We start from the raw sequence: 26,646 nt of genomic DNA on the forward strand, positions 1-26,646 counted from the left end.
AGCTTCCGGCACGGACCTCGAGCGCGGGACGCGACAAAGTCATGGATCGTAACCCCTCGCCGCCGCCGTTGGGTCTCAACAAGGAGGAGGAGGAGGAGGTGGCCGGTGGAGACTGCATAGGGAGCACGGTCTACAGCAAACACTGGCTCTTCGGCGTCCTCAGCGGACTCATCCAGGTGTGGAAACTTTGCGCCAGGCGTGGGCTCTCCCCACATCCCCCGGGCACCGGGGCTCCGCCTCTGGCGGCTCCTCCTGCCCCGGGAGCCGCCATCCCCACAAAGACCCCTCCCGAGGCGTGCGCTGCGGGACCTCGCTCCTTGCGTTTCGCTGGCCGCTGCGGACCCCAAAACTATCTGGGCCCCCTCGGGATCTCTCGACACAAAGGGAAGTATAATGGTAGGGATGCTGAAATACTTGCCGTTCTATTTTGCTTTCTCAAGTTCTCCAAAAATACATGATCGTGTAACTGCATTGCTCGGGTTTTGCTCCCCATCCCCACTGTCATTTCTGAAGCCCAGGTCCTTAATTTATATATTTCATGGACTATCGTTGTAATAGAATAAATGGTGACTTTAGGGTTATGCAACTTTTATATAAAAAACGTGGCTTCTGACCAGGCGCGGTGGCTTACGCCTGTAATCCCAACACTTTGGGAGGCCGAGGCAGAAGGATCGCTTGAGCCAGGAGTTTGAGACCAGCCTGGGCAACATAGACCTGGTTTCTACAAACTTAAAAAAAAAAAAAAATAGCCGGTCGTGACGGTGCACGCCTGTAGTCCCAGCGACTCAGGAGGCTGAGGCTGGAGGATCGCTTGAGCCTGAAGTTGGAGGCTGCAGTGAGCTATGATCCAGCTACCGCACTCCAGGCTGGGGGACAGAGTGAGACCCTGTCTCAAAAAAACACCAAAAAAACAAAAAACGCAGCTTCATTACCCACTAGCTGCAGGTCACCTAACGGCTCAGAACCTCTATTTGTCTCTTAATTTCTATAAAATGGGATTATAATATTTATATTATTATATATAGGATTATTGTGTAGGTTAAGTGAGATTATAATGGCAATAGAGTGCTTAGCATGGTGTTTGGCTTATAGGAGGCTGTCAGTAAATGTGAGTTTTCTTCTCCCCATGTTTCCCTAATTGGTTCCTCTGCTTCTCTTGTCTATCCTCTCCAGTCAATTTTCTACACAGCTGCCAGAATAATCTTCTTTAAAGACAGGGCTATTCATGATACTGCTCTTAGTTCTCTTTGCCTGGGAGAAAAATGCGTGTTTCTTGAAGCTTGGAATCCGGGGCTGTTTGTACATTTTCCAGCCTCATCTTCTCGTGATACACTGTGTTCCATCAACACCGAACTGTTCAGCATCCCCAAACATGCTAGGCCCTTTCTTAACTCTGAACTCTTGTGCTTTCCTCTGAGTACTCACTTCTCTCCTTCTTCACATGACAAACTACTATTCTTCCTTTAAAATTTAGCTTAAATGTCAACACCTAAGAGAAGGTTCCCCATCTTCTCCCAGGAATAGGTCATTGGTCCATCATTTTTGCTACCACAACTCTGTCCACAATTCAGTTGCATCACTTTGCCTTTTCTAATGTGACTATCCCTTTACATGTCTTTCCCCACTAGATCCTAAAAGTTAAAAAAAAAAAAAAAGCTTAAACATAAGGGATTATATCTTACTCGTCTTTGTATATCTACCCCAGTGCCTAGCAACAGTATTTACTTTGTGAATGTTGAAAGAATAGATCTACCCAAGGCACTACGGTTTTAAAAGATTTTTGCAAGAGAAGATACTTTGCTGATAGCTTCTTTGTGACTTCTAAACGATTATGGGTTAATATTAAAGTAAGTCCTCACTTAACATCAGTAGGTTCTTGGAAATTGTGACTTTAAGCAAAATTACTGATAATGAAACCAATTTTACCATAGCTAATTGATATAAACAAGAGTTAAGTCCCTGTGGCATACTTCTGGACACAAGAACATCACCAAACTTCTAAATGAGGACCTAAAACACTTCTAATATTAAACATTGAGATAAATGTGAGCTATAAATACATTTAGGAGAGGTTAATAAAAACAAGATAATTATTTACCCAATTTTGGTGAGTTAGTGAGTGATGGTGGTTGTAGTGATTATCACTACAACCTTTATTCTTTGATTGTGTTAAATCAAGGAATAAATGTTTACAAAGCAAAAATGACCACCTCTTACTACTGTACAGTCCAAAAACAATAACAAATAAGGCAGGCTTACTGAGCACTTTCCTACCACATAATTATTGTCGTGCATCTCTATGATTATTGTCTTCTTTACAGATTTTTGTTTTATAATAATTTTGTATTCATCCATTTCACAACCCACTTGCTCTGGTTCAGGGTTGAGGGTGACTGGAGCCTGTACCAGTAGCTCAAGGTACAAGGCAGAAACTAGCCCTGGACAGGATGCCATCCCATCACAGGTACACACACACCCACACTCCCTCAAATTGGGACCATTTAGACACCAGTTATGCTAATGTGCAAATCTGGGGGATGTAGGAGGAAACTAAAGTATCTGGAACAGACTCATGCACACTTGGGGAGAACATGCAAACTCCACACAGACGGTGGCCCTGGCCAGGAATCAAATTTTTTTCTCATCAGCGTTACAAGGAAATGTTATTTGATCACCTGCTGTATTTGGGTACCTGGTTAGTATTGTAGACAACTTTTATTCATGTTTTCTTTGTTTATGTTTCTGAAGATTGTTAGCCCTGAAAACACCAAATCTCGCTCACATGATGAGGAGCAGCAGACGGAGCTTGATGAAGAAATGGAGAATGAAATTTGCAGAGTATGGGATATGTCAATGGATGAGGTATGAGGCTGGAAACAAAACTCTGAAAAGACTGTTGGGTGAGGAGATGGTGAATGGATGTTTTAAAAACGGTTCAGTCCTTCACTCTGGGGAAAGGCTTTATCTCCTGTCTTTAATCACACCCATATATGATATAGGGAATGAGATCCCAGGAGCTATAAATGCTTAACTTCTGTCTTTGAGGCTGGAGGATCTGAGCTCTCGATAGATTCGGACTAAATACGTAGCTCTTATGAATGTATTCCTACACACATGTAGGCCGGGAAAGTTCTGATACCTACCTTCCTACCCAAAGAGAACTCTGGCCATATATTTGAGAGCAGGTTAGGAGTTGGAAGACCGCTAATATACCATGATAATGTTAGAAGGAAAGGACAATAAATAGTTATATGTCTATAATTGCAATGTTAATCATTGTGTTTTAATATCTGTATTCTATAGCTCAAAAGCATTTTCATGTGTAGTATTCTATTTGATCTTCACAATAACCCTGTGATGTAGGTAGTACACTTATTTTACAGTTAAGAAAATAGAGGCCAAAAGACATTAAATGACCTATGTAATCTCTCTTGATTTATTACCTGGACTTTTGCAGTAGCTTCCTGATTAAAATCCTTGTTTTAGTGTCTTTAACCTCCTTTCTGTCCTCTACATTGCCACCTGTGTTACCTTTTTTTCCAGAAATACAGACTTAATTGTACTCATTTTCTTAAAAATTGTCAATGGCTATTCATTGTTTCAGTCATTTTATTTAAAACTTTATTGAGGTATAATTAACACAAAAAAACTGCATATTGTTTTGAAGTGTCATTGACATTGATTTTTTTTTTTTTTTTGAGATGGAGTCTCTATCACCCAGGCTGGATGGAGTACAGTGGTGCCATCTCAGCTCACTGTAACCTCCACCTTCAGGGCTCAAGTGATTCTCCTGCCATAGCCTCCAGAGTAGCTGGGAGTACAGGTGTGCGCCACCAATCCCTGCGAATTTTTATATTTTTGGTAGAGACAGGGTTTTACTCTATTGGCGAGGCTGGTCTCGAACTGCTGACCTCAAATGATCCACCCGCCTCAGCCTCCCAAAGTGCTGGGATTATAGGCATGAGTCATCACACCCAGCCAATAAACTTTGACGGATGTGTACGCAGATGAAGCTGTCACTGTGATCAGGATAGAGAGCATACCCATCACCCCTAAAAGTTTCTTTACGGTCCTTGGTAGTCTCTTCCTCTTGCCTCTCCATTCCTCCATCCTCTCCAGGCAACCACTGATCTGCTTTCTGTCACTACAGATTAGTGTGTATTCTAGAGTTTTATATAAATGTGCTCATATTCTTTTTTTGGTCTGGCTCTTTTATACAGCATAATTATTTTGAGATTCATCCATTTGTGTATATCAGTGGCTTATTTTTTTTTTTTTATTGCTGAATGGTATTCCATTATATGTATATACCACAATTTATTTTTTACCTGTTGATGAATGTTGGAGTTGTTTAAGGTTTATTACAGATAAAGCTGTTGTGAACTTTTGTATACAAGTGTACAATATACTTGTGGACATATACTTTTTTTTCCCTTGAGTGAATACCTAGAGTGGTGTGTTAGTCCATTCTCATGCTGCTATAAGGAAATACCTGAGACTGGGTAATTTATAAAGGAAAGAGGTTTAATTGACTCTCAGTTCAATATGGCTGGGGAGGCCTCAGGAGACTTACAATCATGGCAGAAGGGGAAGGGGAAGCAGGCACTTTCTTCACACGGTGGCAGGAAGGAGAAGTGCGAGCAGGGGAAATGCCAGACGCTTATAAAACTATCAGATCTCATGAGACTCACTCATTATCATGAGAACAGCGTAGGGGAAACCACCCCCATGATTCACTTACCTCCACCTAGTCTTGCCCTTGATACATGGGGATTATGGGGATTGCAATTCAAGGTCAGATTTAGGGGAGGACACAGAGCCAGACCATATCAAGTGGCATGGCTGGATCATATGGTAGGTGTATGCTTAACTTTTTAAGAAACTTTCAAATTGTTTTCCTAAGCAGTTTTTACCATTTTACATAACCACAAGCGGTGTATGAGACATAATTCCAGGTCCAGTTTCTCCTCAACCTCACCAACACTTAGTATGTTCAGTCTTCTTAATTTTAGCCATGCTAATAAGTATGTAGTGATAACTCATTGTGATTATAATTTGGACTTCCTTAATTCCTAATGATGAGTATCTTTTCATGTGTTTATTTGTACTCTGTGTATCTTTTTTGGTGAAGTACCTGTTTGAATCTTCTGCCTGCTTTTTAATTGTGTTTTCTTACATTTTCTTCTAAAAGTTTTATAATTTTAGGTTTTACATATAAGTCTGTGATCCATTTTGAGTTGATTTTTGTATAGTATATGGTGCAAGGATGGATTGAAGTTTTTTTTTTGCCTATGGATATTCAGTTGTTCAAGTTCATTTGTTGAAAAGACGATCCTTTCTCCACTAATTGCTTTTGTGTCTTTGTCAAAAATCAGTTGTCCACATACTTTATACTTTGAAATCCTTTCTTTTTAAAGATAGACATCTAGCACTATAAAATTTTCCCTAAATATTTATGCTTTACCAGTATTCCACAATTTCTGATATGCTGTGTTTACAATTTTTTTTGAGACAGAGTCTCGCTCTGTATTTTTTGTAGAGATGGGGTTTTGCCATGTTGGCCAGGCTGGTCTTGAACTCCTGGCCTCAAGTGATCCGCCTGCCCCGGCCTCCCAAAGTGCTGGGATTACAGGCGTGAGCCACCATGACCGCAGAAGTTCAGAATACTGTCTAATATTCTTTACTTTTTCTTTGGTTCATAATAAGTTTCAAATATTTGGGAATGTTTCAGTTATCTTTCTGTTGCTGTGGTTGGTGAACGCTGAATCCTTTTAAATGCGTTGAGACTTGTTTTATAGCCCAGAATATGGTTTTAAGTGAACATGGTAAATATTCCATGTTCACTTAAAGAGCACGTGTGTTCTGCTGTTGCTGGGTGGAGTATCTTATTCTCAATGTCAGATCAGGTTGGTTGAGAGTATTGCTCAGATCTACTTTCTATTCTACAACTATTGATAAATTATGGTTAAACAAATTTTTTAAAAAAGAAAACCTGTGTTTTAAATAACTCTTAGGGTGAAAATCTCAGTTTTAAAATTGAGAAAACAGCGCTACTGTTTGAAGGAGGTTATTGGTGCAGGGCAAAGTCATGTTCTTTGGCCTCCTTTTGCTCCCTTACAAGAGGTGCCCTTGAGGCACCACTCAGTACTGAGCTCTCCACTGACCATTGAGGTCCCTGGTGCAAAGTCTAGTGAGTTTATATCTCAGCCTTGTCTCCTATAGTTCTGTAACCACGAATTCAGTGTGTGAGGACCAGAGACCTCCAGATACTTCCTGCACTTTCATGTGTCCATGGGCACTATTCATGCCGCTCTGCTTAGAATGGCTTCCAGCTGGCAAAATCCTTCTCATTGTTTATGGTCCGGCTTCAATGTCACCTCCTCTGTGATGCCACCCCAGACACTCCAGTCAGAATTAACCTCTCTTGTTTCAGTGTTCCCACAGAATTGCTTTACTCTGTTACATGTATCCTCTGATGGATTTAAATTCCTTCTCATCAAAGCATAATGTCACCCCTTCCGAAATACCTTCTTCAATGTCATATCTAAAGTAGCCTGCTTTATCTTGGTTTCTGGCACATAATATCTTATTTTCTTTGTAGCATTTAGAAATTGTGTAGTTTAGTTGTTTTATATTTATTGTTTGTTCATTTCTTTAGAATGAAAATTCCATGGGACTGAGCCCTTGTTTAGCTTGTTCACTGATGTGTCCCCAGAACCTAAAACAGTGCCTATTAGGTTTTTCAGAAAATATTTGGGGGGTAATGAATGAATAGATGAATACCTGAGAGGTAGCATGTTGTGCTGGTTAAGAACATAGTCTCGCTGGGTACTTGCCTGTATTCCCAGCTATTTGGGAGGCTGAGGCAGGAGGATCACTTGAGCCCAGTAGTTGGAGGCTGCAGTGAGCTATGATAATGCCTGTGAATCTGTGAATAGCCACTGCTCCAATATGGACAGGATAGCAAGACCCCCATCTCTTTTAAAAAACAAGACCATAGGCTCAAATCAGACTCTTATGGGTTCAGATCCTAGCTTTGCTCTACTGAGACTGTATAATCTTGGGCAGGTTGCTAAACTTTTTAAACTTCAGAGTGCTTATGAGTGTAATGGGGCTAATAATAACTAGTTGATAGAGTTGTTTTGAGAATTAAATGAGATAGCATGCAAGCCACTTCACTGTGCCTGGCATTTAATACTTGTTCAATGAATGTTAATTTTATTACTGTTGGTGTTGATATTGTTAGGCCACCCTTGTGCTACTCCAGGAATTACCATTAAATTTAAAATTTTCTGCATGTGACAAAGAATTGCCTACAGGACAGCTTGATCACTTACAGTGAAGAGAATCTGCCATTATGACTTTCAGTTTAGAGCGTATCTTTGAAAATACTATTTTCTCTGACCACGGTCTTTTAGTAAGTAGAGTGTGTCTCAGTCAGTTGTCTGGCAGGTTACTGGTTTCAGTTGCTGTGCAGAATAATTGCCTCTCTCTTTGAGATGTTCCAGGGCCCTTAATTTTTACATAAGCCATGCAGCTTATATTTTAAGTTAAGGCTTCTCAAATATACACCTCAAATTTAGTGAAAATCTGAAGCAGTGGACAGCCAGAAACTTAATTTTATTTATATATTTTACATTGCAAGTCCCCAAGCAAACTGACTTCGCTTTTGTATCTTACATTCCTAGGTGAGATTTGGCCCATTTGGGGCCACATGTCCACTCATATGTCACCTGTGTGATGCCCTTTTAGGCACTGTGGCAGACTCTGTAGGAAGAAGTTATGAGGCTGCCACAGTTACATTGTGATCAGAATTTTTATTCTGTTGATGATTTTGAAAACACAAGTTCTGGTTTTGGACAGGACCCTATAGCAGTTCTTGACTTCTTTCCCCTACCATGTTTTAAGCTCTTGGAGGACAAGGAGGAATTTTGTTTTTATTTGAGACAAAGTCTCACTCTGTCGCCCAGGCTGGAGTGCAGTGGCGAGATCTCAGCTCACTGCGTCCTCTGCCTCACGGGTTCAAGCAATCCTTCCACCTCAGCCTCCTGAGTAGCTGGAACTACAGATGGTACACCACTATGCCCAGCTAATTTTTGTATGTTTTGTAGAGATGGTGTTTCACTATGTTTGCCTAGGCTGGTCTCGAACTCCTGGGCTCAAGTGATCCGCCTGCCCTGGCCTCCCAAAGTGTTAGGATTACAGGCGTGAGCCACCTTGCCCAGCCAAGTTTTACTTTTTTTTTTTTTTTCCTTTTTTTCTCGCTGTGTTGCCCAGGCTGGAGTACAGTGGCAAAGTCATGGCTCACTGCAACCTCGACCTCCCCGGGCTCAAGTGATCCTCCCACCTCAACCTCCCAAGTAGCTGGGACTGCAGGCATGTGCCACCACACCTGGCTAATTTTTGTATTTTTTGTGGATATGGATTTTCACTATGTTTCCCCAAGCTGGGCTCAAGTAATCCACCTACCTCGGCCTTCTAACCAGCCTCCCAAAGTGTTAGGATTACAGGTGTGAGCCACTGTGCCCAGCGTGTTGCTTTTTTCCCTTGTCCCCCACTTCTAGCTCAATACCTGATAGGTAATCACCAAATGTGTTTGAATGTGTTTAATGAGAATTCCTAGTGGGCAGAAAAATTATTAAGGTAAATAGATTTGGGGCAGAAAAGAGTGGGATAATCCTCTGGAGTATTGTAGGTAGTTGTAGATTTGTTTATGAAATTGTTCCATTGTCTGGGACCAGTTACCACAAAGACTCTCTAACATCACTTTTGTCTGTTGACACAGTTCTTAAGCCTGTGTTTTTTTTTCCTTGTGTCTAAAATTCTAATTTCATTTTATTTTTTTATTTTTTTGGAGACAGAGTCTCGCTCTGTCACCCAGGCTGGAGTGCAGTGGCGTGATCTCGGCTCACTGCAACCTCTGCCTCCTGGGTTCTAGCGATTTGCCTGCCTCAGCCTCCCGAGTAGCTGGGACTATAGGCGCATGCTGCCATGTCTGGCTAATTTTTTTGTATTTTTAGTAGAGACAGGGTTTCACCATGTTGCCCAGGCTGGTCTTGAACTCCTGAGCTCAGGCAATCTGCCAGCCTTGGCCTCCCAAAGTGCTAGGATTACAGGTGTCAGCCACTGCGCCTGGCCTAAAGTTCTAATTTTAATATAGAATTTTATGGTTGCCTAAGCTTTGGGGTTTAGGGAGGAATATTCAACATCCAAGCTAATAATCATTTTTCTTTTCAGGATGTGGCTTTATTTCTCCAAGAATTTAATGCTCCTGATATATTCATGGGAGTACTGGCCAAGTCCAAGTGTCCTCGATTAAGAGTAAGTATGTACATTTCTAAAGCCTTCTTTGAAGCAATAAGAACAAATAGTGCTGGATAGTCATTTATTTTTCTCACTTTGATTTTCTTACTGACCATAAATCAACAAATCAGCCTGTAGATGTTAATTGAACATTGCCAGGTCCTAGGTAATTTGCTATTTAAATTTTTTTAATTTTATTTTTGAGACAGGGTCTCACTATGTCTCCAAGGCTTGGAGTGCAGTGGCGTGATCACGGCTCACTGAAGTCTTGACCTCCTGGGCTCAAGGGACCCTCCCACCTCAGCCTCCCAAGTAACCGGGACTGTAGGTGTAAGCCACCACACCCAGCTAATTTTTACTTTTATTTTGTGGAGACAAGGGTCTCCTTATGTTGCCCAGGCTGGTCTTGAACTCCTGGCCTCAAGTGATCCTCCCACCTTGGCCTTCCAAAGTGCTGGGATTATAAGCGTGAACTACATGCCTGTAATAATTTAAATTATTAAATGATTAATCATTTAATAATTTAAAATTATGAGAATCATAGAATTTTAGAGTCAGGCCGGACCAGGGAAATTAGCACTTTCATTTACCAGCTGTGGAGATGAGTTAGGCATAACCACTGTTATGCTGCTAGTACGTATCAGAACAAGGAACAGAGCCTGGGCCTCCCATTTTTCAGTTGATTTCTCTTTTTTACTGACAAAATCCACCATTGCTTGAAAACCATTCTAAACTCAGCCTACTGCTCAAGACTTCTACTCTCTGAACCTAACTCATCTTTCCAGCATAAAATCTGGATAGCCAGATAACCCTTCCGATTTAGCCAGACCTTTCTACTCCCTGTCTCACGCTGTCTCCGTGCCTCCCTTTGTGTGCCTTCTGTCCCCTCTCAGTATTTGCATCTGTTATTCACAGTGGTACTTTTCCTTTTACACCTTCCCAAATAAGTAAGTAAGCTTTCAGTGGTCATTGTTGTTAGTAAACTGCCATAAACAACAGATAAAGACTAAAGGAGAGGCCTTTATATACTGTGCAGTGTACTGTGCTTTATTGCCAATTAAATTGCCATGTTCTATGCATATTGTGGATTAGTAAATATCTGTTCAATAATTATGGAAAACTGCTATTTACTGAATACCTGGTCTTACTGCTATGAGGTATACTTTTAAAAAACTAAATCTTGAGTGAAGATATGTGTTCAGGGTCACACAACTAGGAAAGAATGGAGCTGAGATTTCAGCCTAGGCCTGACTCCAATATAACCACTGTACTGTATTTCCTCTCTTTCAGATTATAAAATGGAGAATTCCATAGTATATTTTTACAAATTGAATGTTGAATTAAAATTCTTATTTAAGCAGAATGTTATCTCTGAATTAGAGCCTGATTAATCATTTTTTCCTTGGTTCCTTACATTAATATAAGATTTGACGATTATGCTATTTTTGTACTGAGTTTTTCTGTCTTAAATATATTTACTCACTACTAGTATATAAAGAAATAAGCTTATGTCAGGAATGGCACCTTTTAGGAATTAGTCATATTGTTGTATATATCTGCTGGCCACCGTCTGCTGCCACAGTGATTCTCAGCCTTGGCTGCATGTTAGAATCACCTGGGACAGGGGCTCTCAAACTTAAGCATGTCCCCGCATCACTAATTGCTGAGCCTGCCTCCAGCATTTCTAGTCCAGTAGGTCCAGGATTCCTAATATGTTCCCAGGTGATGCTGGTGCTCTAGTGCATTGCCACACTCTGAGAAGCTTTGCCCTAGGGAACTTTTGAAAATCTTGGGTCAGGCCATACCCTAGATGAGTTAAAGCAGAATCTCCAAGTGTGAGACTCTGGGCAGCTTTTAAAGTTCCCCAGGTGATTCCAGTGAACAGCCAAGACAGAAAAACTTGATCTTTGATTGGAAGTTCAGTTATTCCCTCTTTAGTGTATAAGGGAAACGTTATGTGGTTTTTTTCTGCCCCTACTCACTCTTAATCTTTTCCCAACATTTGACCACCCACTTTTTATTGAAACTTCATTTCTATAGCTCCTATGTCACCTCACTGTCGTCTCTGACCTCTTCAGTCACTCGTCTGTCACCTTTCATTGGCTTTTTTCTTTCTTCCTTTTTTATACTGTCCTGAATATGGACTTTTTCTAAGGTGTAGGCCCTGATCCTTTGTTCTCGTTATATTCATTTCCCTAGTGAACTTACGTGTTCTTTACACCTTAAAGTTGCAGCTCTGCCTGTAGGAGCAAAGCCTCGACTTCCCTTCTGATAACTGATGTCACATCTCCAACTTTCTTCAGGCATTCTCTGCTTGCATATCCATACAGTTGTCCGTTGGTATACATGGGGGATGGTTGCAAGACATTCACCCATACTGAAATCCGCACATACTCAATTCTGCAGTCAGCTCTGTGGAACCTGTGTGTATGAAAAGTCAGCTCTGCATATTACGCAGGTTTTGCATCTTGAGGACACTGTATTTTCAGTCCAATTTTGGTTAGAAAAAATCCACCTATAAGTGGACCCACACATTCAAACCTGTGTTCAAGGGTCAGCTGTACTCTCTAACCCTGAATTCTGTATGTCCTCAGTGATTTATGGTCACACTTAACTGATCATAAAAGTCACCTGGTATATGCTGAGTAAACAATAGCTTTCCAGGCTCTACCCTGGAAATTATGATTCAGTAGATCTGAGATGAGATTTGGAAATCTGTATTTTTAACAAGCTCCCTGAGTGATTCTTATGTTCCAGCAAGGTTGGAAACACTGTACCATCTGAACTCATTGTAGCCTTTTATGCACTTTCTTTTTTAGTTTTCCTGTCAACGGGACCAATATCACTGACGGGGAAATGAGGCAACTTGAAAGCTAGGAGTCAAGTTCAACTGCTTTCTCCCTTATCCTCACACTGGATTATTTTGCTTTCACCTTGAGAGTCTTCCTCAGCTTCATCCTTTTCCATGCCTGAGGGCCCTCCTCCTCTTGCATCTTGATAACTGAGGTGCAGTTTGGAATAGTGGTTAAATGCTCAAGCTCAGGAGCTCTGCCGTGTTCTAGTTGGAGATCTTAAGATCTTAGGCAAGTAGGTTAACTTCTCTGTGCCTTAGTTTCCTCATCTGAAAAAATAAGGATACTATTAGTACCTGTCACCTAAGTTATTATGTGAAATTATACACGGAAAATGCTTAGAGTAATGCCTGGCCATAATGAGTGGTAATAAACTGTTATTACATATTAATTAACTATTACTGAGATAGATTCTTAAGTTCTTTTCAACTTCTTTTCCCTATACACTAGTCTCCCCTTATCCTTGGGGGTTATATTCCAAGGCCCCCAATGCCTAAAACCGAAGATGGTGCTGAACCCTATTTATAATATGCACAAATTTCCTTTTCCTTCTTCACAGTTTCATGGATGGATTTGTTCTTAGAGATCCTAAGCAACCTCAGCATACATTTTTGTTTTTCTTATGAAGTCAAGAACTTTTACCTTTTCATGTAAAGAAAGCACTTAATGGCGGCTCCTTGGCATATCCAAATTGCCAGCATCACTACTCTTGTGCTTTGGGGTCGTTATTAAGTAAAATAAGGGTGACACGAACACAAGCCCTGTGAGATACCACGATGGTCGATCTGATAGCCAAGATGGCTACTAAGTAACTAATGGGCAGGCAGCATATACAGTGTGGATATGTTGAACAAAAGAATGATTGACATCCCGGGTGAGACGGTGCAAGGTTTCATCATGCTGCTCAGAAAGGCATGCAGTTTAAAACATGAATTGTTTATTTCTAGAATTTTCTATTTAGTACTTTTATACCAAGGTTGACCATGGGTAACTGAAACCATGGATAAAGAGGGTCTACACTAATACATTATGCATTTTGCCACCAGAATAATCTTTCTAAGATACTGTTTCAGTGTGTTGTCTCCCCTCCTTGAGCATCTTCATGATTCCAAATAACTTCCCAGATTAAGTCTAATTCTTCAGCACGGCATTCAGAGCCCTTAATCTCTGTCCTTTATACCTGCAGTATTTACCTCATGCTGTTCACCCACTTTGTGCCACAACCAGAGTACTTTATTGTCTACAGTATTCGCCATGTACATGATTCCCTTCCTGCCTTTACTGATACTTTCCCCTTATTTGAACGTCTGTCTTTTGTTTGCATATCTCAGTCCTATCAATCATTTAAAACTCATTTTATCGATAGGAGTTCTTATTGCATAGCTCCTGCCTTTGCCCTTTCTTGTTCTTATGTTTTTCATCCCTTCTCAAATACTGTAAGCTTGTCAAGGTTAGGGTACAGGCAGTATATGTATTTCTTTATCCTGCCTCCCCTCCGCCTTGCCCCAAAACTTGGCTCAGCAAAAGTTTTTGTTCAAGTTGATATTTTTGTTTATGCCTTTCATCTCAGAGCCATTGTGACTTGTAAAATTTGATTTGGCAGGAAATCTGTGTGGGAATTTTAGGTAATATGGCCTGTTTCCAGGAGATATGTGTGTCCATCAGCAGTGATAAAAATCTTGGGTAAGTCTTGCTATATAATTATGTTTTTTAATATATTCATTTATATCCTTAAGGAAATTCTAATACATAGGAAAAGCAGCAAATTTGAAAGACAGTCCTTTCTTTGTCTTGATGAACATTTTCTGGGAACTTCATTGTGTGTTGATGATAGCTAGGGGCTTCTTCAGGAGGTACTGAAATGATTCAGGATTTAAGCCTGTTTTCTTCAGTAGCAAAGGAACCTGAATTGTCAGCTGGTGGCAGTAAGCCAGATAGGGGAAGAACCAGTGGGCCAAAACTTGGAGATGGGGCAGCCAACTGGAATCCAAAACAGTTTAGGGGCAGGGAATCTGATGACTCGGCTGGAGTCTACAGAAACTAGATTTGTTGAATAATGTCATCCTGAGAGCTCTGACTTAGAGGGTAAGACTTGCCAACAACTAGAAGATAAAGGGTTGCCTCTGATGAAAAGACTTTCAGATTTCTGCTTCGAGGCTAGTTCTCTTCTCCATGTGTAAAGTTCTGGGCAGAAGGTTTTTTAATGGAGGAAACCCAAGTGGTTACTGTGTTCTGAGAACACCCCGAAATTATATGCTGAATTTTGTGAGTGTATTAGTTTTCTAGGCAAAGGGTTCATGGCTTTTAATCTGAATCTCAAAGAAATTTGTACCCAAAATAGGTTAAGAAAACTGTTCTAGGCAGTTTTTGTCAGAGCTGGGGCCGTGAGGGTTTTATCACAGGATTCAAGTACCTGGGTTTCTCAGAAAGAGAGAACTCCTAGTTGTAGAGGGACTTTAAGATCCTAGTTCAGAGTATTTATTCCTCAGTAATTTACCGTCATCCATGGAGCAAATGAGTTAAGATTATGTTTGGTCTCTAATGTTCTCTATCAAAAATCCAAAAATGAGAAATGTTAACAAATGTTATAAATTCAACTAAATGCTTGTCTTAATATTAGTATGGTGCAATTTATATTGCTGATGGTATATAAATTTGTTGAACCACTTTAGAATAGTTGGGCATTATCTGGTCACGTTGGAACATATGCATGTGCTGTGACCAGCTCATAGTGGGCATATATGATAAGAGAAACTGTGCACATGTGCATCAGGATAACTCTTACAAATATTATAGGAGGATTGCTTGAAATAGCCCCAAATTGGAATCAACACAAATGTCCATCAACAGTAGTCTGGAAAAATAAATTGTGTTATTTTCACACAATGGAGTGCTCTGCAGCAATCTGTCAAAGAATAACAGCTAAAGAAACAACATGGGTGGATCTTACATGTATAATTTTCAGCAAATAAATGAAGACTCAATAAGTATAATTTATTTCATATGTTGTCTCCTCTCCTTGACTGTCTTCATGAATCCAAATAACCTCCCAGATTATGTCTATTTATTCAGCATGTCCTCTTAATCCTTTTACCTGCAGTATAAAGCAACATCAAAATATATAAAATAATAAAACTATAGAGCAAAGTAAGGAAATGATTGCTGGAAAAATCAGAATGGTCATCATTTCTAGGTGGGAAAGAGAATTGTGATTTGGAATGGACACATGGTGACTACAGAGATGCAGCTCTGTTCTGTTTCTTGGAAACACGAGTGTTTGCTTCATAATTATTTATTAACTATAGATTTGTATCTTTTGAGCTTTTCTGAATATATGCTGTATTTCACAATAAAGATGTTCAAAAAATTAAATGAAAACTGATATTTTAAATGCGAGAAGTGAGGCATATCGGTTAACTTCTTTGTTTTTGTAGGCAGATGTTATTGCACTGTTTGTATGATTCAGACCCACCTACTCTGCTGGAAACAAGCAGGTATACTTTTCCTTTTATGAATTCTATAAGGTTACTCATAAGAGTAGATAAGAAAAAAAAGTTAATTTTTTATTTTCAAATTTCCTTTACTGTTTTTTTTTTTTTTTGAAAAGTAGAAATTCAACCCACGTTTACCATGTAGGTTGTTGCTTACTTGCCTTTCCCAGGCAGAAGTGGCCAGTGTTTGGGTTGAAAGGATCCGGGAACATCCAGCTATTTATGATAGCATTTGCTTCATTATGTCAAGTTCAACAAATGGTAAGTCATCATGTACTCTAGAAAAAAAAATGTTTTAAATTGTATTTAATTTTTAGGAAACCAAGTAACTATTTTTAGAAGTCACCTTTTTTAAAAAAGCCTCGAGTGCAAGGTAATGAAGTTTGTTTGAGACAGAATCTTGCTCTGTCACCCAGGTTGGAGTGCAGTAGTGTGATCATAGCCCACTACAGCCTCAAACTCCTGGGCTCAAGGTATCCTTCTGTTAATCTCCCCAATAGCTGGGACTATAGTCATGCACCGCCATGCTCAGCTCATTTTAAAATTTTTTGTAGAGACAGGGTCTCGCTTTCTTGCCCAGGCTGGTTTCCAACTCGTGTGTTCAAGCAGTCATCCAGCCTTGGGCTTCCAAAAGTGTTGGGAGTATAGGTGTAAGCCACCATGTCCAGCTTTTTGTTTGTTTTTTGGAGAAAGTTTTTTGATTGAAGATATAAAATTTCTTAAACTCCTGGGACAGTGATAAATTCCTCATTTAAAAATGAGGAAAGATAAGCAAATTTAAACATACAAGATAAGTAAATCACCCTTTGGAATAAGTACTGCTTTGGCAAGATTTGGTTTTCTTAGAATAGCTTTAGGAATTTTGCTTAACCCTATTGCTTTTAGCAGTTTGTTTTTCATTTCGATATCTGTTTTATTCTCTTCAGTTGACTTGCTGGTGAAGGTGGGGGAGGTTGTGGACAAGCTCTTTGATTTGGATGAGAAACTAATGTTAGAATGGGTCAGAAATGGGGCTACTCAGCCTCTGGACCAACCCCAGGAAGAGTCTGAAGAGCAGCCAGTGTTTCGGCTTGTGCCCTGTATACTTGAAGCTGCCAAACAAGTACGGTAGGTGAGCTCTTTCGTGCAAAATGTTCTGGGAAAATGCAATTGCTGGAAATATTCTCAGATATAAAAGTCTTCTTATATTCCCTACAACAGAATAAAGTACATAGTCACTCCTTGTTACGTTAATTCACTACTACTATTTGTGATGCAACCTGTATAGTGGTTACAAAGTTCCTGTTATATTATCATTTAGCTATAGGCTGTTACTCAACATTAGCTGTGGTTTCTGTCTTACCATATTTTATGTAATTTAAATCAAAGAGAAAACATTTTCTTGTGCTTTATTTTACATTGAACATTTAACAACTTCTTCATTAACGTTGCATTTGGTTTTTTTTGCTCCTTGTGTTTATATGCCAGTCTTCAATAAGTGACTGATGTTGGGACTCTGATGTCTTGCCAAGAGTGATTACTAAGCCTTACAGGTCATTAAAACTGTTTATTGCTAATCACTAGAAAATTAATTTTTAAATTGATCTGCTTAGTGGTTTGCTTAGTGCATTCTTAGTGCTGAGTAAGCCACATCAAAACCTATTAATTTTGTGTCCTTTTTCCAAGTGAGGATTAAATTCATCATCTTTCCCTAAACCTGCTTCACCAATATTCTCAATCTCAGTAAATGATGTAATCATTATCCTATTTGGATAATCTAGAAGAAATGGAGAAGCCATTACTGAATCTTTCCTGCCCCAGTATTTTCCCATTGCAGTCAACTCCCAACCCTTATTCCTGACTTCTTCTGGGATTCCATCCATGCCAATCAAGCCATTATTGTCTCTCATCTGGAGAACTGCCACATTCTTTTACTTGAATTCCCTGCCTCTATGCTTGCTTTTGCCAAGCCTAGACTTTAAAGCTGTTTTTGCAAAGTATGCACTCATCTCACTCTCATGCTTCAGTCTTTTCAGTTGCCTTCCTTAGGATAAGGTCCAGAAAAACAAACAAACAAACAAACACAGCTTGGGTGCTACGTACATCACCTGTGTGATGGGACCATCCATATTCCCAAACCTCAGCATCATGCATGTAACAACCCCCAACATGTACCTTCTGAATCCAAAATATAAATAAATAAAATAGGGGAAAAAAGAATGAAATAAATGAAAAATTCTCAAAAAAATAAAGTACAGCTTATAGACCCAGTAGCGCTATCCTTATTCCTTGTACTCTGCGTTTCAGTCATGTGAAGTTTGCTTCACTTCTTCAACTGAACCAGGCTCTCTTGTCTTTAGGCCTTTGCACAGTATGTTTCCTCCACCTCAGACACTTCTTTGCCCTTTCATGTTTCTATGTAAACATCATTTTTCTTGAGATACCTTACCTGACCCTGCAAACTAAGTCTCCTTGCTTTGTGAAGTTCCTAGCCCTATAGTGCTACGTTAGTACCACTTTATTGTAATTACCCCACTTGCAATCTTCTTTCCTTTTAGAGTATAAACTTTATGAAGGTAGGGATAACATCTTATGCATCTGTTTTCTCAACTCGTAACATAGTGCGTGAAATTTGTAAGTACTTAAATAAACATTTGCCAAACCATCGTTTTAATTGTTCACTGTCTTTTCACTTGTTTGGTTGAAGAACTAAAGATTTTGAGTTTTGAAACTATTTAGATTTTTGAGAATCCAAACGGTTGATCATAAGAATTAGACTTACATGGTTTTAGTATTCTCAGCTACAGAGCTAGGATAATCCTGAGACATTTTCAGAACATCATTATTGTTGATGCATGGTGCAGTGGACCTTACGTTCATACTATAAAAATCGCAGTCATTTTTTGTTCTGATTATTCAAGCAAACCAAAATGATAAAGTATCAACTAGCAGGTTTCTGCATTGTTGCTTTTATGAGATAGAGCCAAAAAGAATTTTTTACTTCTTTTCCTGTGTATGTTGATTATATTATATAATATTTGTTTATTTTTTGCTGTTTCCCCTATTAGAATATAAAAGCTCTAATGAGCACAGAGACTTCGTTCCTTTCCTTGTTTTATCCTCAGCACCTTGAACAGTGGCTGGCAGAGTAATAAACATTTATTGAATGGAAGAATGATTGGAATCCCCTGGACAGTAAAGTTGTTGATTCAGTGCTTTTACTTTTCCTATTTAGTTCTGAAAATCCAGAATGGCTTGATGTTTACATGCATATTTTACAACTGCTTACTACAGTGGATGACGGAATTCAAGCAATTGGTAAGGTGGTTTATCGGGATGCACTACAGTTACTCATTTAATTGTTTGCTGATTTTAAAGTACTGCTTTATTTGTCCTCTTTATTAAGTACATTGTCCTGACACTGGAAAAGACATTTGGAATTTACTTTTTGACCTGGTCTGCCATGAATTCTGCCAGTCTGATGATCCACCCATCATTCTTCAAGAACAGAAAACAGTGCTAGCCTCTGTTTTTTCAGTGTTGTCTGCCATCTATGCCTCACAGACTGAGCAAGAGTATCTAAAGATAGAAAAAGGCAAGTACAGTTTCCCAGGCTCATACTGTTTTTCATTTCATTTATTTCTCCCTTTTAAAAAATGCTTTCATTTCCCTAATTATAAAAATATTACATGCTAAACTTCAAAAATTTATTTTATTATCGTATTTATTTACTTATTTTATTTTTTATTTATTTTTATTTTTTGGAAACAAGTGTCTTGCTCTGTTGCCCAGGCTGGAGTGCAGTGGTACAATCTTGGCTCACTGTAACCTCTGCCTCCTGGGTTCAAGTGATTCTCGTGCCTCAGCCTCCCAAGTAGCTGGGATTACAGGCGCACACCACTATGCCTGGCTAATTTTTGTATTTTTTCAGTAGAGACGGGGTTTTACCATGTTGGCCAGGCTGGGCTCGAACTCCTTACCTCAGGTGATCCACCCACCTTGGCCTCCAAAAGTGCTGGGATTACAGGCGTGAGCCACCCCACCTGGCCTCTTTACTTATTTTAAAGCCAGAGTCTTATTTTGTCGCCCAGGCTGTAGTGCAATGGCAGGATCATAGCTCACTGCAACCTTGAATTCCTGGGCTCAGGTGATTGTCTCACCTCAGCCTCCTGAGTAGCTGGGACTACAGGCACATGACACCACACCTGGCTAGTTTTTAAATTTTTTGTAGAGACAGGGTCTCACAGTCTTGCCCAGGCTTGTCACAAACTCCTGGGCTCAAATGACCCTCCTGCCTTGCCTTCCAGAGTGCTGGGATTACAGGCATGAGCCACTGCACCCTGCCTAAAAATTAATAAAAAATATCAAGGAAACATGATGTTTGTAATCTTACCATCCCACACATGCACATATATTTAATTCTGTTTTTTAGCCAACACTTCATTTAGAAATATAAAATGAGTATTTTCCTATGTAAACACATATTCTTTCACAGAATGATTTTTATGACCACAATTAAATTCATGATTCGTTTAGAATTTATTCTGGTGTCACATGTGAAGTGTGGCTTTAATTTTTTTTTCCCCCTTTGATAACTTTGGTACTAGTGGTATCAGTTTTTTCCCAGAGGGCTACCTAGTTATCTCAACATCATTTAGTGAATAATCCAGCTTACCCACACTGATTTGAAGTTTCATCATTATTTTTAAAATTCACCTATATATTCTATTCATTTCCATTGCTGTATTCATATATTAGTAGCCATAGTGTTTTTAAATATTAAGGTTTTATGTTTTAATACCTAATAAGGCAAATTCCTCTTCATTCTAAGTTTTCAGAATGTTTTTAACTATTCTTATCACTAACTTTGAGTTCCAAAAACAAAAACTTTTCTGACATTTTTGTTGATGTCGTGTTAACTTGATAGAATATGTTATGCCCTTTCATTTGTTCAGGTCTTTTTTTGTGTCCCTCAGTAATGGTTTCTTCATATAGATCTTGGATATTTCTTATTAGTTTCATTCCTAGATGTTTTATCTTTTGGGTTTACTATTGTCTATGACATATTTTCTTCCACTGATTATTATTGTTGGAATATATGAAGGCTATTGATTTCTGTATATTAACTTTGTATCCTGTAACCTTACCAAATTCTTACTATTTTTAGTAGTCGTTCCAGTAATAATCTTTGGGCTTTATCTGATAGTGCTTTGGCTTAAATTAGATATATTTTATCACTTGTCTATCTCTGGTTTATTCTTCTTGTCTTTCTGGGTTGCCTAGAATCTCTGGTGTAAAATAATAGTGATGGTAGAAAACATCCTTACCTTCTTCCTGATTTTATTAGGAATAATCCTAGAGTTCCACTGTTAAGCATTATTGGGTATAAGATATGTGTTTTACAGCCAGGTGCTGTGGCTCACACCTATAATCCCAGCACTTTGGGAGGCTGAGGAGGGCAGATTACCTGAGGTCAGGAGTTCAAAGTCAGTCTGGCTAACATGATGAAACCTTGTCTCTGCTAAAAATAAAAAAATTAGCCAGGCTTGGTGGCGCACGCCTGTAATCTCAACTACTCAGAAGGCTGAGGCAGGAGAGTTGCTTGAACTTGGGAGGCGGAGGCTGCAGTGAGCCGAAATTGCGCCATTATACTCCAGCCTGGGCAACAGAGCAAGACTCTGCACCCCCGCTCCAAAAACAGATATGTCTTACCATTTAAGGAAATATTAATCCGTTTCTATTTTATTGAGTTTTTAATAAAAAAGGAAAGTTGAATATTTTTAAGATCTTCATTTATAGATACATTACCTCATTGAGAAGGTGGCATTGAGTACAGTCCTTAGAGAGAGAATGAGGGAGTCATGTGCATACTTGGGGAGAAGAACATTCCAGACAGAGGGAATAGAAAGTGTAAAAGCCCTCAACCAGAAGTATGCCTGGTATCTTTGAGGAGGAACAGTGAGATCCCATGTGACTGGGGTGGATTTAGCAAAGTAGCACATGGAGCCAGAGAGGTAGAGTATGGAGGGCCTGATTTTGCCTTTTCCTCTGAATGAGGTGGGGAACCATGGTGGGTTTTTAGCAGAAGTTGCATACACATGAGCTGACTTTAATAGGCTGCTGTTTTGATGAGAAATGTAGGGAGTCATGGGTACAAAAGGGACATGAGTTAGGAGGCTTTTAGAGATTCTTGATAATTGACTCATAGCAAGAAATGTTAAAACTTGGACCAAGATGGTAACAGTGGTAGTGGTAGAAAAATCCTGTGAGCTAATTTTTATGTACTTTTTGTAAAGACACAGTTTCGCCATATTGCTCAGGCTGGTCTTGAACTCCTGGGCTCAAGCTACCCGCCCATCTTGGCCTCTCAAAGTGCTGAGATGGCAAGCGTGAGCTACCACCCCTGGCCTCCTAGGCTCTTTTGATTGCTGGTGCTTCATTGCTTTAGTTCTCAACTCAATGTCACCTTGTCAGAGAGCTAGCCCTGCTAGGCTGCTATGTTATATTCCTCTTTTATTTCCTTCATAAAACTTAACCAAAACCTGAAATAGTCTATTTTATTTACGTATTTGAAAGTATAAAAATGTAAGCCTCCTACAGGCTGACATCTTGCTGATGTTACCACTGTATCTGTAATACCCAAAATAATAATGTCTAGCACTAATTCAGTACATGTGAATGAAAAACCAAATTTAACTGGCCAATTCCATGCTTCTTGATTTGTTTATACAGTAGATCTTCCTCTAATTGACAGCCTCATTCGGGTCTTACAAAATATGGAACAGTGTCAGAAAAAAACAGAGAACTCGGCGGAGTCTAACACAGAAGAAACTAAAAAGACTGATTTAACCCAAGATGATTTCCACTTGAAAATCTTGAAGGATATTTTATGTGAATTTCTTTCTAATATTTTTCAGGCATTAACAAAGGTAGGAAAGAAGTATTGATGATGTCATAAGCAAAAGAAAGTGTGGGTTGCTTAACGCTCCAAACTTTATTTTTTAAAAAATATGAAAGTAATATATAATTTGGGAAAATAAAGTAAAATCTTAATATCACCATGAGTTTATAATCTTAAAAACAACTAGCTGATGTGGTTTGATATATTTATGTGTGACAGACATATGCGTATGTTTGCGTGCATGTATTTTTATAAATGCATTTTTCATATACTTTAACCCAGCATATGCAATTTTTATAGACGACTATTTTCCCTTAACACTATATTATAAGCATTTTTCTTGATTCTAGATGAAAGACTTTTTACTGAGAGCCAGTTTAAACCTAATTTACCAAATAATCAGTTTTCAAAATTTACTGCAAACTTCTCTTAAGGAATATTCTGCCTGAATATGTTCAGTGGTTATTAACATTCTTCCTTTGACCATATTTTTTCTATCCATATATTTGGAAAGAAATGTATTATGAGTATGTTATGAATATATTGTACTATGAATATAAAATGTTATAAATATAGCTGTGAAGAATATATTTATTCATACCCACTTAATTTTTTAAAGAGTATTCCTTAAGAAGTTTCTCTTGGCCAGGCGCCCATAATCCCAGCACTTGGGAGGCTGAGGCAGGTGGATCACTTGAGCCCAGGAGTTTGAGACCAGTTTGGACAACATGGCAAAACCTCATCTCTACAAAAAATACAAAAATTAGGTGGGCATGATGGCACACGCTTTGATCCTAGCTACTTAGGAGGCAAAGATAGAAGCATTGCTTGAGCCTAGGAGATCGAGGCTGCAGTGAGCCCAGACTGTGCCACTACACTCCAACTTGAGCGACAGAGTGAGACCCTATCTCAAAAAACAAAATGAAACAAAAAGTTTCTCTTATTCTGATGATTTTTTTTTTTTATTAGTTGTCTTGCTTCCCTTTTCCATATTTGTATTTTCCAGATTTGGGGTTATTACCTTAGCAGGTTTTACAGAATTTAAATTACTGGATTCAACATTATAAATGTGAAGATGGCTAAGGCGTAATGGCCATATTTTGTCAAAATGCTATTTACATGTGAAAATGTTGGTTTTACTTGATCCTTATTATTGGGTATTATAATTTTTATGTCAAAGTTTAGGTAATAAATTGTGTCTTACTTTGATTTGCATTTTTAAATTAATGAGATTGAAATATTTGGATGTTGTATATTAATTTTGTTTCCTACTTTTTTATAATTTATCCATGTTGATTATTTGTGTGAATGTCTTGGGTAATAATGTATCTTTTCCATATTTATCGCATGTATTTTTTTCCCATTCTTTGCTGTTGCTTTTGTTTTTTGGAGCAAGAGACATCAATATTTCTTAACTTTTAAGTGGTAGGAACATCAAAGAAAGGTGGGCTGAGAATACACAAGTGCTATGTCATGCAAATTCTTATGTAATATTTAGGGGATTTAGACTTCATCTTGAAGAAACTGAGGAGCTACTAAAGATTTTTTTCTTTTAAGCACCAAGTGATATGATCAATTTAGAAAGATTACTCCAAAAGCAATAGAGAGGAAGGAGTAGAGAGAGTTGAGGCTGGAGGGCAGGAGATCAACTAACAGGCTCTTGTGGTTGGTAATCTTCGAGAATAATCTGAAAAATGATGGCAGCCTAAACAATGGAATGGAGAGGAGGGATTGGTGTAAGAGATTTGGTAGAATAGAATTGCGCACTTGCCAGGAGGGGACAGTGGGAGGGGAGAAGGAAAAGTCTTTCTGTGTTCCAAGTTTGTAATCTCTGTAGCAGGGTGGATGGTGGTGCCCTTCACTAAAATAAAGATGACAGTGGAGAACATGTTTGGGTTACATAAGCCTCCTTGATGTTGGTGGGTTCAGGTGGGACATTTGAAATGCCTATGAAGTCAGGAGGAAATTGAATATCCTGATTTGTTTTTATTCACTAGTTAAAGCTTGAAAAATTTTCCTTTTTTGACATTAAATCTTGTTGTTGTTTTAGGAGACGGTGGCTCAGGGAGTAAAGGAAGGCCAGTTGAGCAAACAGAAGTGTTCCTCTGCATTTCAAAACCTTCTTCCTTTCTATAGCCCTGTGGTGAGTACGGGTAAATGTATAGGTGGCCAAGTTTCGTAGGATTACTAAATGTTTCCAAGTAAGCACTTGATTTCGAGGTCATTGTCAAAAATGATAGTATATACCATTTATATGACTTAATGCGTTTGTCAGATAGATGACTGCTGGAAACAGAAAACCAAATACTGTATGTTCTCTCTTAGAAGTGGGAGCTAAACCATTGGATACTATGGACATAAAAATGGGAACAGTAGACAGTGGGGACTACAGGAGGAGGGGAGGGAGGGACGGAGGGCAAGGGCTGAAAAACTACCTATTGGGTACTAAGCTCACTGCCTGGGTGACAGGTTCATCTGTGCCTCAGACCTCAGCATCATGTAATATACCTTTGTAACAAACCTGCACATTTAGACAATTAGACTCCCCTGAGTCTACAATAAAAGTTGAGGGAAAAAAAGATGACTACTGGAAAATTCATAATACTATTGGGAGTAACAATTCTAAGAGGAAAAAAATAAGCTCTGAATTTATAGTACTCCTTTCTGTTATGAAGTAGGTAGCATCTATATTAAGCCAAAATCAGATTCTTGGGAATAGTCAGTAAGTTTTTATGGTTCTTCAAATGACATCACATTTCCTGCCATTAGAATCAGATTTCAAAATAGGAACTTTTTCAGGAAAATGAAGGACAGAATGTGGGAACAGGCTGTAAAGAGGAGGCAGGGGGAGAAGTACTAGCTCAAGAGTAAAATGGAATGGGAAAGCATAGTCATTTCCTTGAGAATGATTTAGAAGACTGCTTAGGAAGTACTATTACTGTCATCTAGAGATCTGCCAGCATTTCTTTTCCATTGGACCATTTAGAAACCACAGGTAGAGCAATCAGTACCTTAAAGCACATTTTTCTCTTCTGTGTTTGATTTTTTGTTTGTTTGTTTGACTCACAGGTGGAAGATTTTATTAAAATCCTACGTGAAGTTGATAAGGCACTTGCTGATGACTTGGAAAAAAGCTTCCTAAGTTTGAAGGTTCAGACTTAAAACCTGAATTGGAATTACTTCTGTACAAGAAATAAACTTAATTTTTCTCACTGACAGTTGAAATTGACTTAGCTAAAGCCCATATTAGACCATAATTGTCTGGTGTTACATTTTTCTGTCCTAGACTCGTCTCACTTTTTTGACTTTGGAATCTGGGGTTTCACCACTGTCACCCCTCTTTTTATGTGATATTTATCATCCTCAGTTGAGGAAAGCAAAAATGTAAGCTTATCATTGACGTTCTTTTTAGGGTATGTGAGAGATCAGTGTTGATTTTCTTCATAGCTGTTAATTTGTTTTTTTTTGTTTGGTTTTTTTTTTTTTTTTTTGAGACTGAGTCTCACTCTGTCGCCCAGGCTGGAGTGCAGTGGTGCGATCTCGGCTCACTGCAAGCTCCGCCTCCCGGGTTTACGCCATTCTCCTGCCTCAGCCTCCTGAGTAGCTAGGACCACAGGTGCACGCCACCACACTTGGCTAATTGTTTGTATTTTTAGTAGAGACAGAGTTTCACTGTGTTAGCCAGGAGGTCTCGATCTGACCTTGTGAGCTGCCCACCTCGGCCTCCCAAAGTGCTGGGATTACAGGCATGAGCCACCGCGCCCGGCCTAGTTGATTTTTTTAAGTGAGAATAATGTCTTTGTATCCACTGTAAGTATATTCAGCTGCAGTAACAGAAACCTATAGTAGCTGAATCTGATCTCTTTCAGGAACCTTATGCAGAAAGTCCAGATGTAATGAGGTGGCTCCTTCACGTGGTCTGCCAGGTAGACCTTTGCGTTCATGTTTATTGTCTTCGGGTTAAGGGGGCTGTGCCATCTCTGGGCCTTTATCCACATTCAGGAAGGAAAAGGGAGAAAGAGAAGGGGCTTTTTCCTACCAAGTCTTTACGTGTGTTTGGCTGGGTGTGGGGGGGTGCTTTTTAATAGATTTTAAGAAAATAATCTGTTATGAATAACAA

General features: G+C 39.1%; 1 protein-coding gene across 2 annotated transcripts; it reads left to right on the forward strand.

Moving 5' to 3' along the window:
- On the forward strand, positions 1–25,744 carry SAAL1 (serum amyloid A like 1). 2 transcript variants are annotated; one of them, XM_032166480.2, is made up of 12 exons: positions 1–176; positions 2,749–2,862; positions 9,238–9,321; positions 13,759–13,838; positions 15,590–15,649; positions 15,792–15,907; positions 16,573–16,753; positions 18,861–18,943; positions 19,032–19,220; positions 22,358–22,554; positions 24,577–24,669; positions 25,596–25,744. In XM_032166480.2, the coding sequence occupies exons 1-12, from the start codon at positions 42–44 to the stop codon at positions 25,686–25,688; spliced, it is 1,425 nt and encodes a 474-aa protein (XP_032022371.1). In that variant the 5' UTR covers positions 1–41; the 3' UTR covers positions 25,689–25,744. The 2 variants fall into 2 exon arrangements, with proteins under 2 accessions (XP_032022371.1, XP_032022372.1); XM_032166481.2 differs by having other exon boundaries at positions 18–176; positions 22,361–22,554.
- The last annotated feature ends 902 nt before the right edge of the window (positions 25,745–26,646 follow it).

Source organism: Hylobates moloch, unplaced genomic scaffold (assembly GCF_009828535.3).
Source record: "Hylobates moloch isolate HMO894 unplaced genomic scaffold, HMol_V3 SCAFFOLD_11, whole genome shotgun sequence".
In the NCBI taxonomy this organism is placed as follows: Eukaryota; Metazoa; Chordata; class Mammalia; order Primates; family Hylobatidae; genus Hylobates; species Hylobates moloch.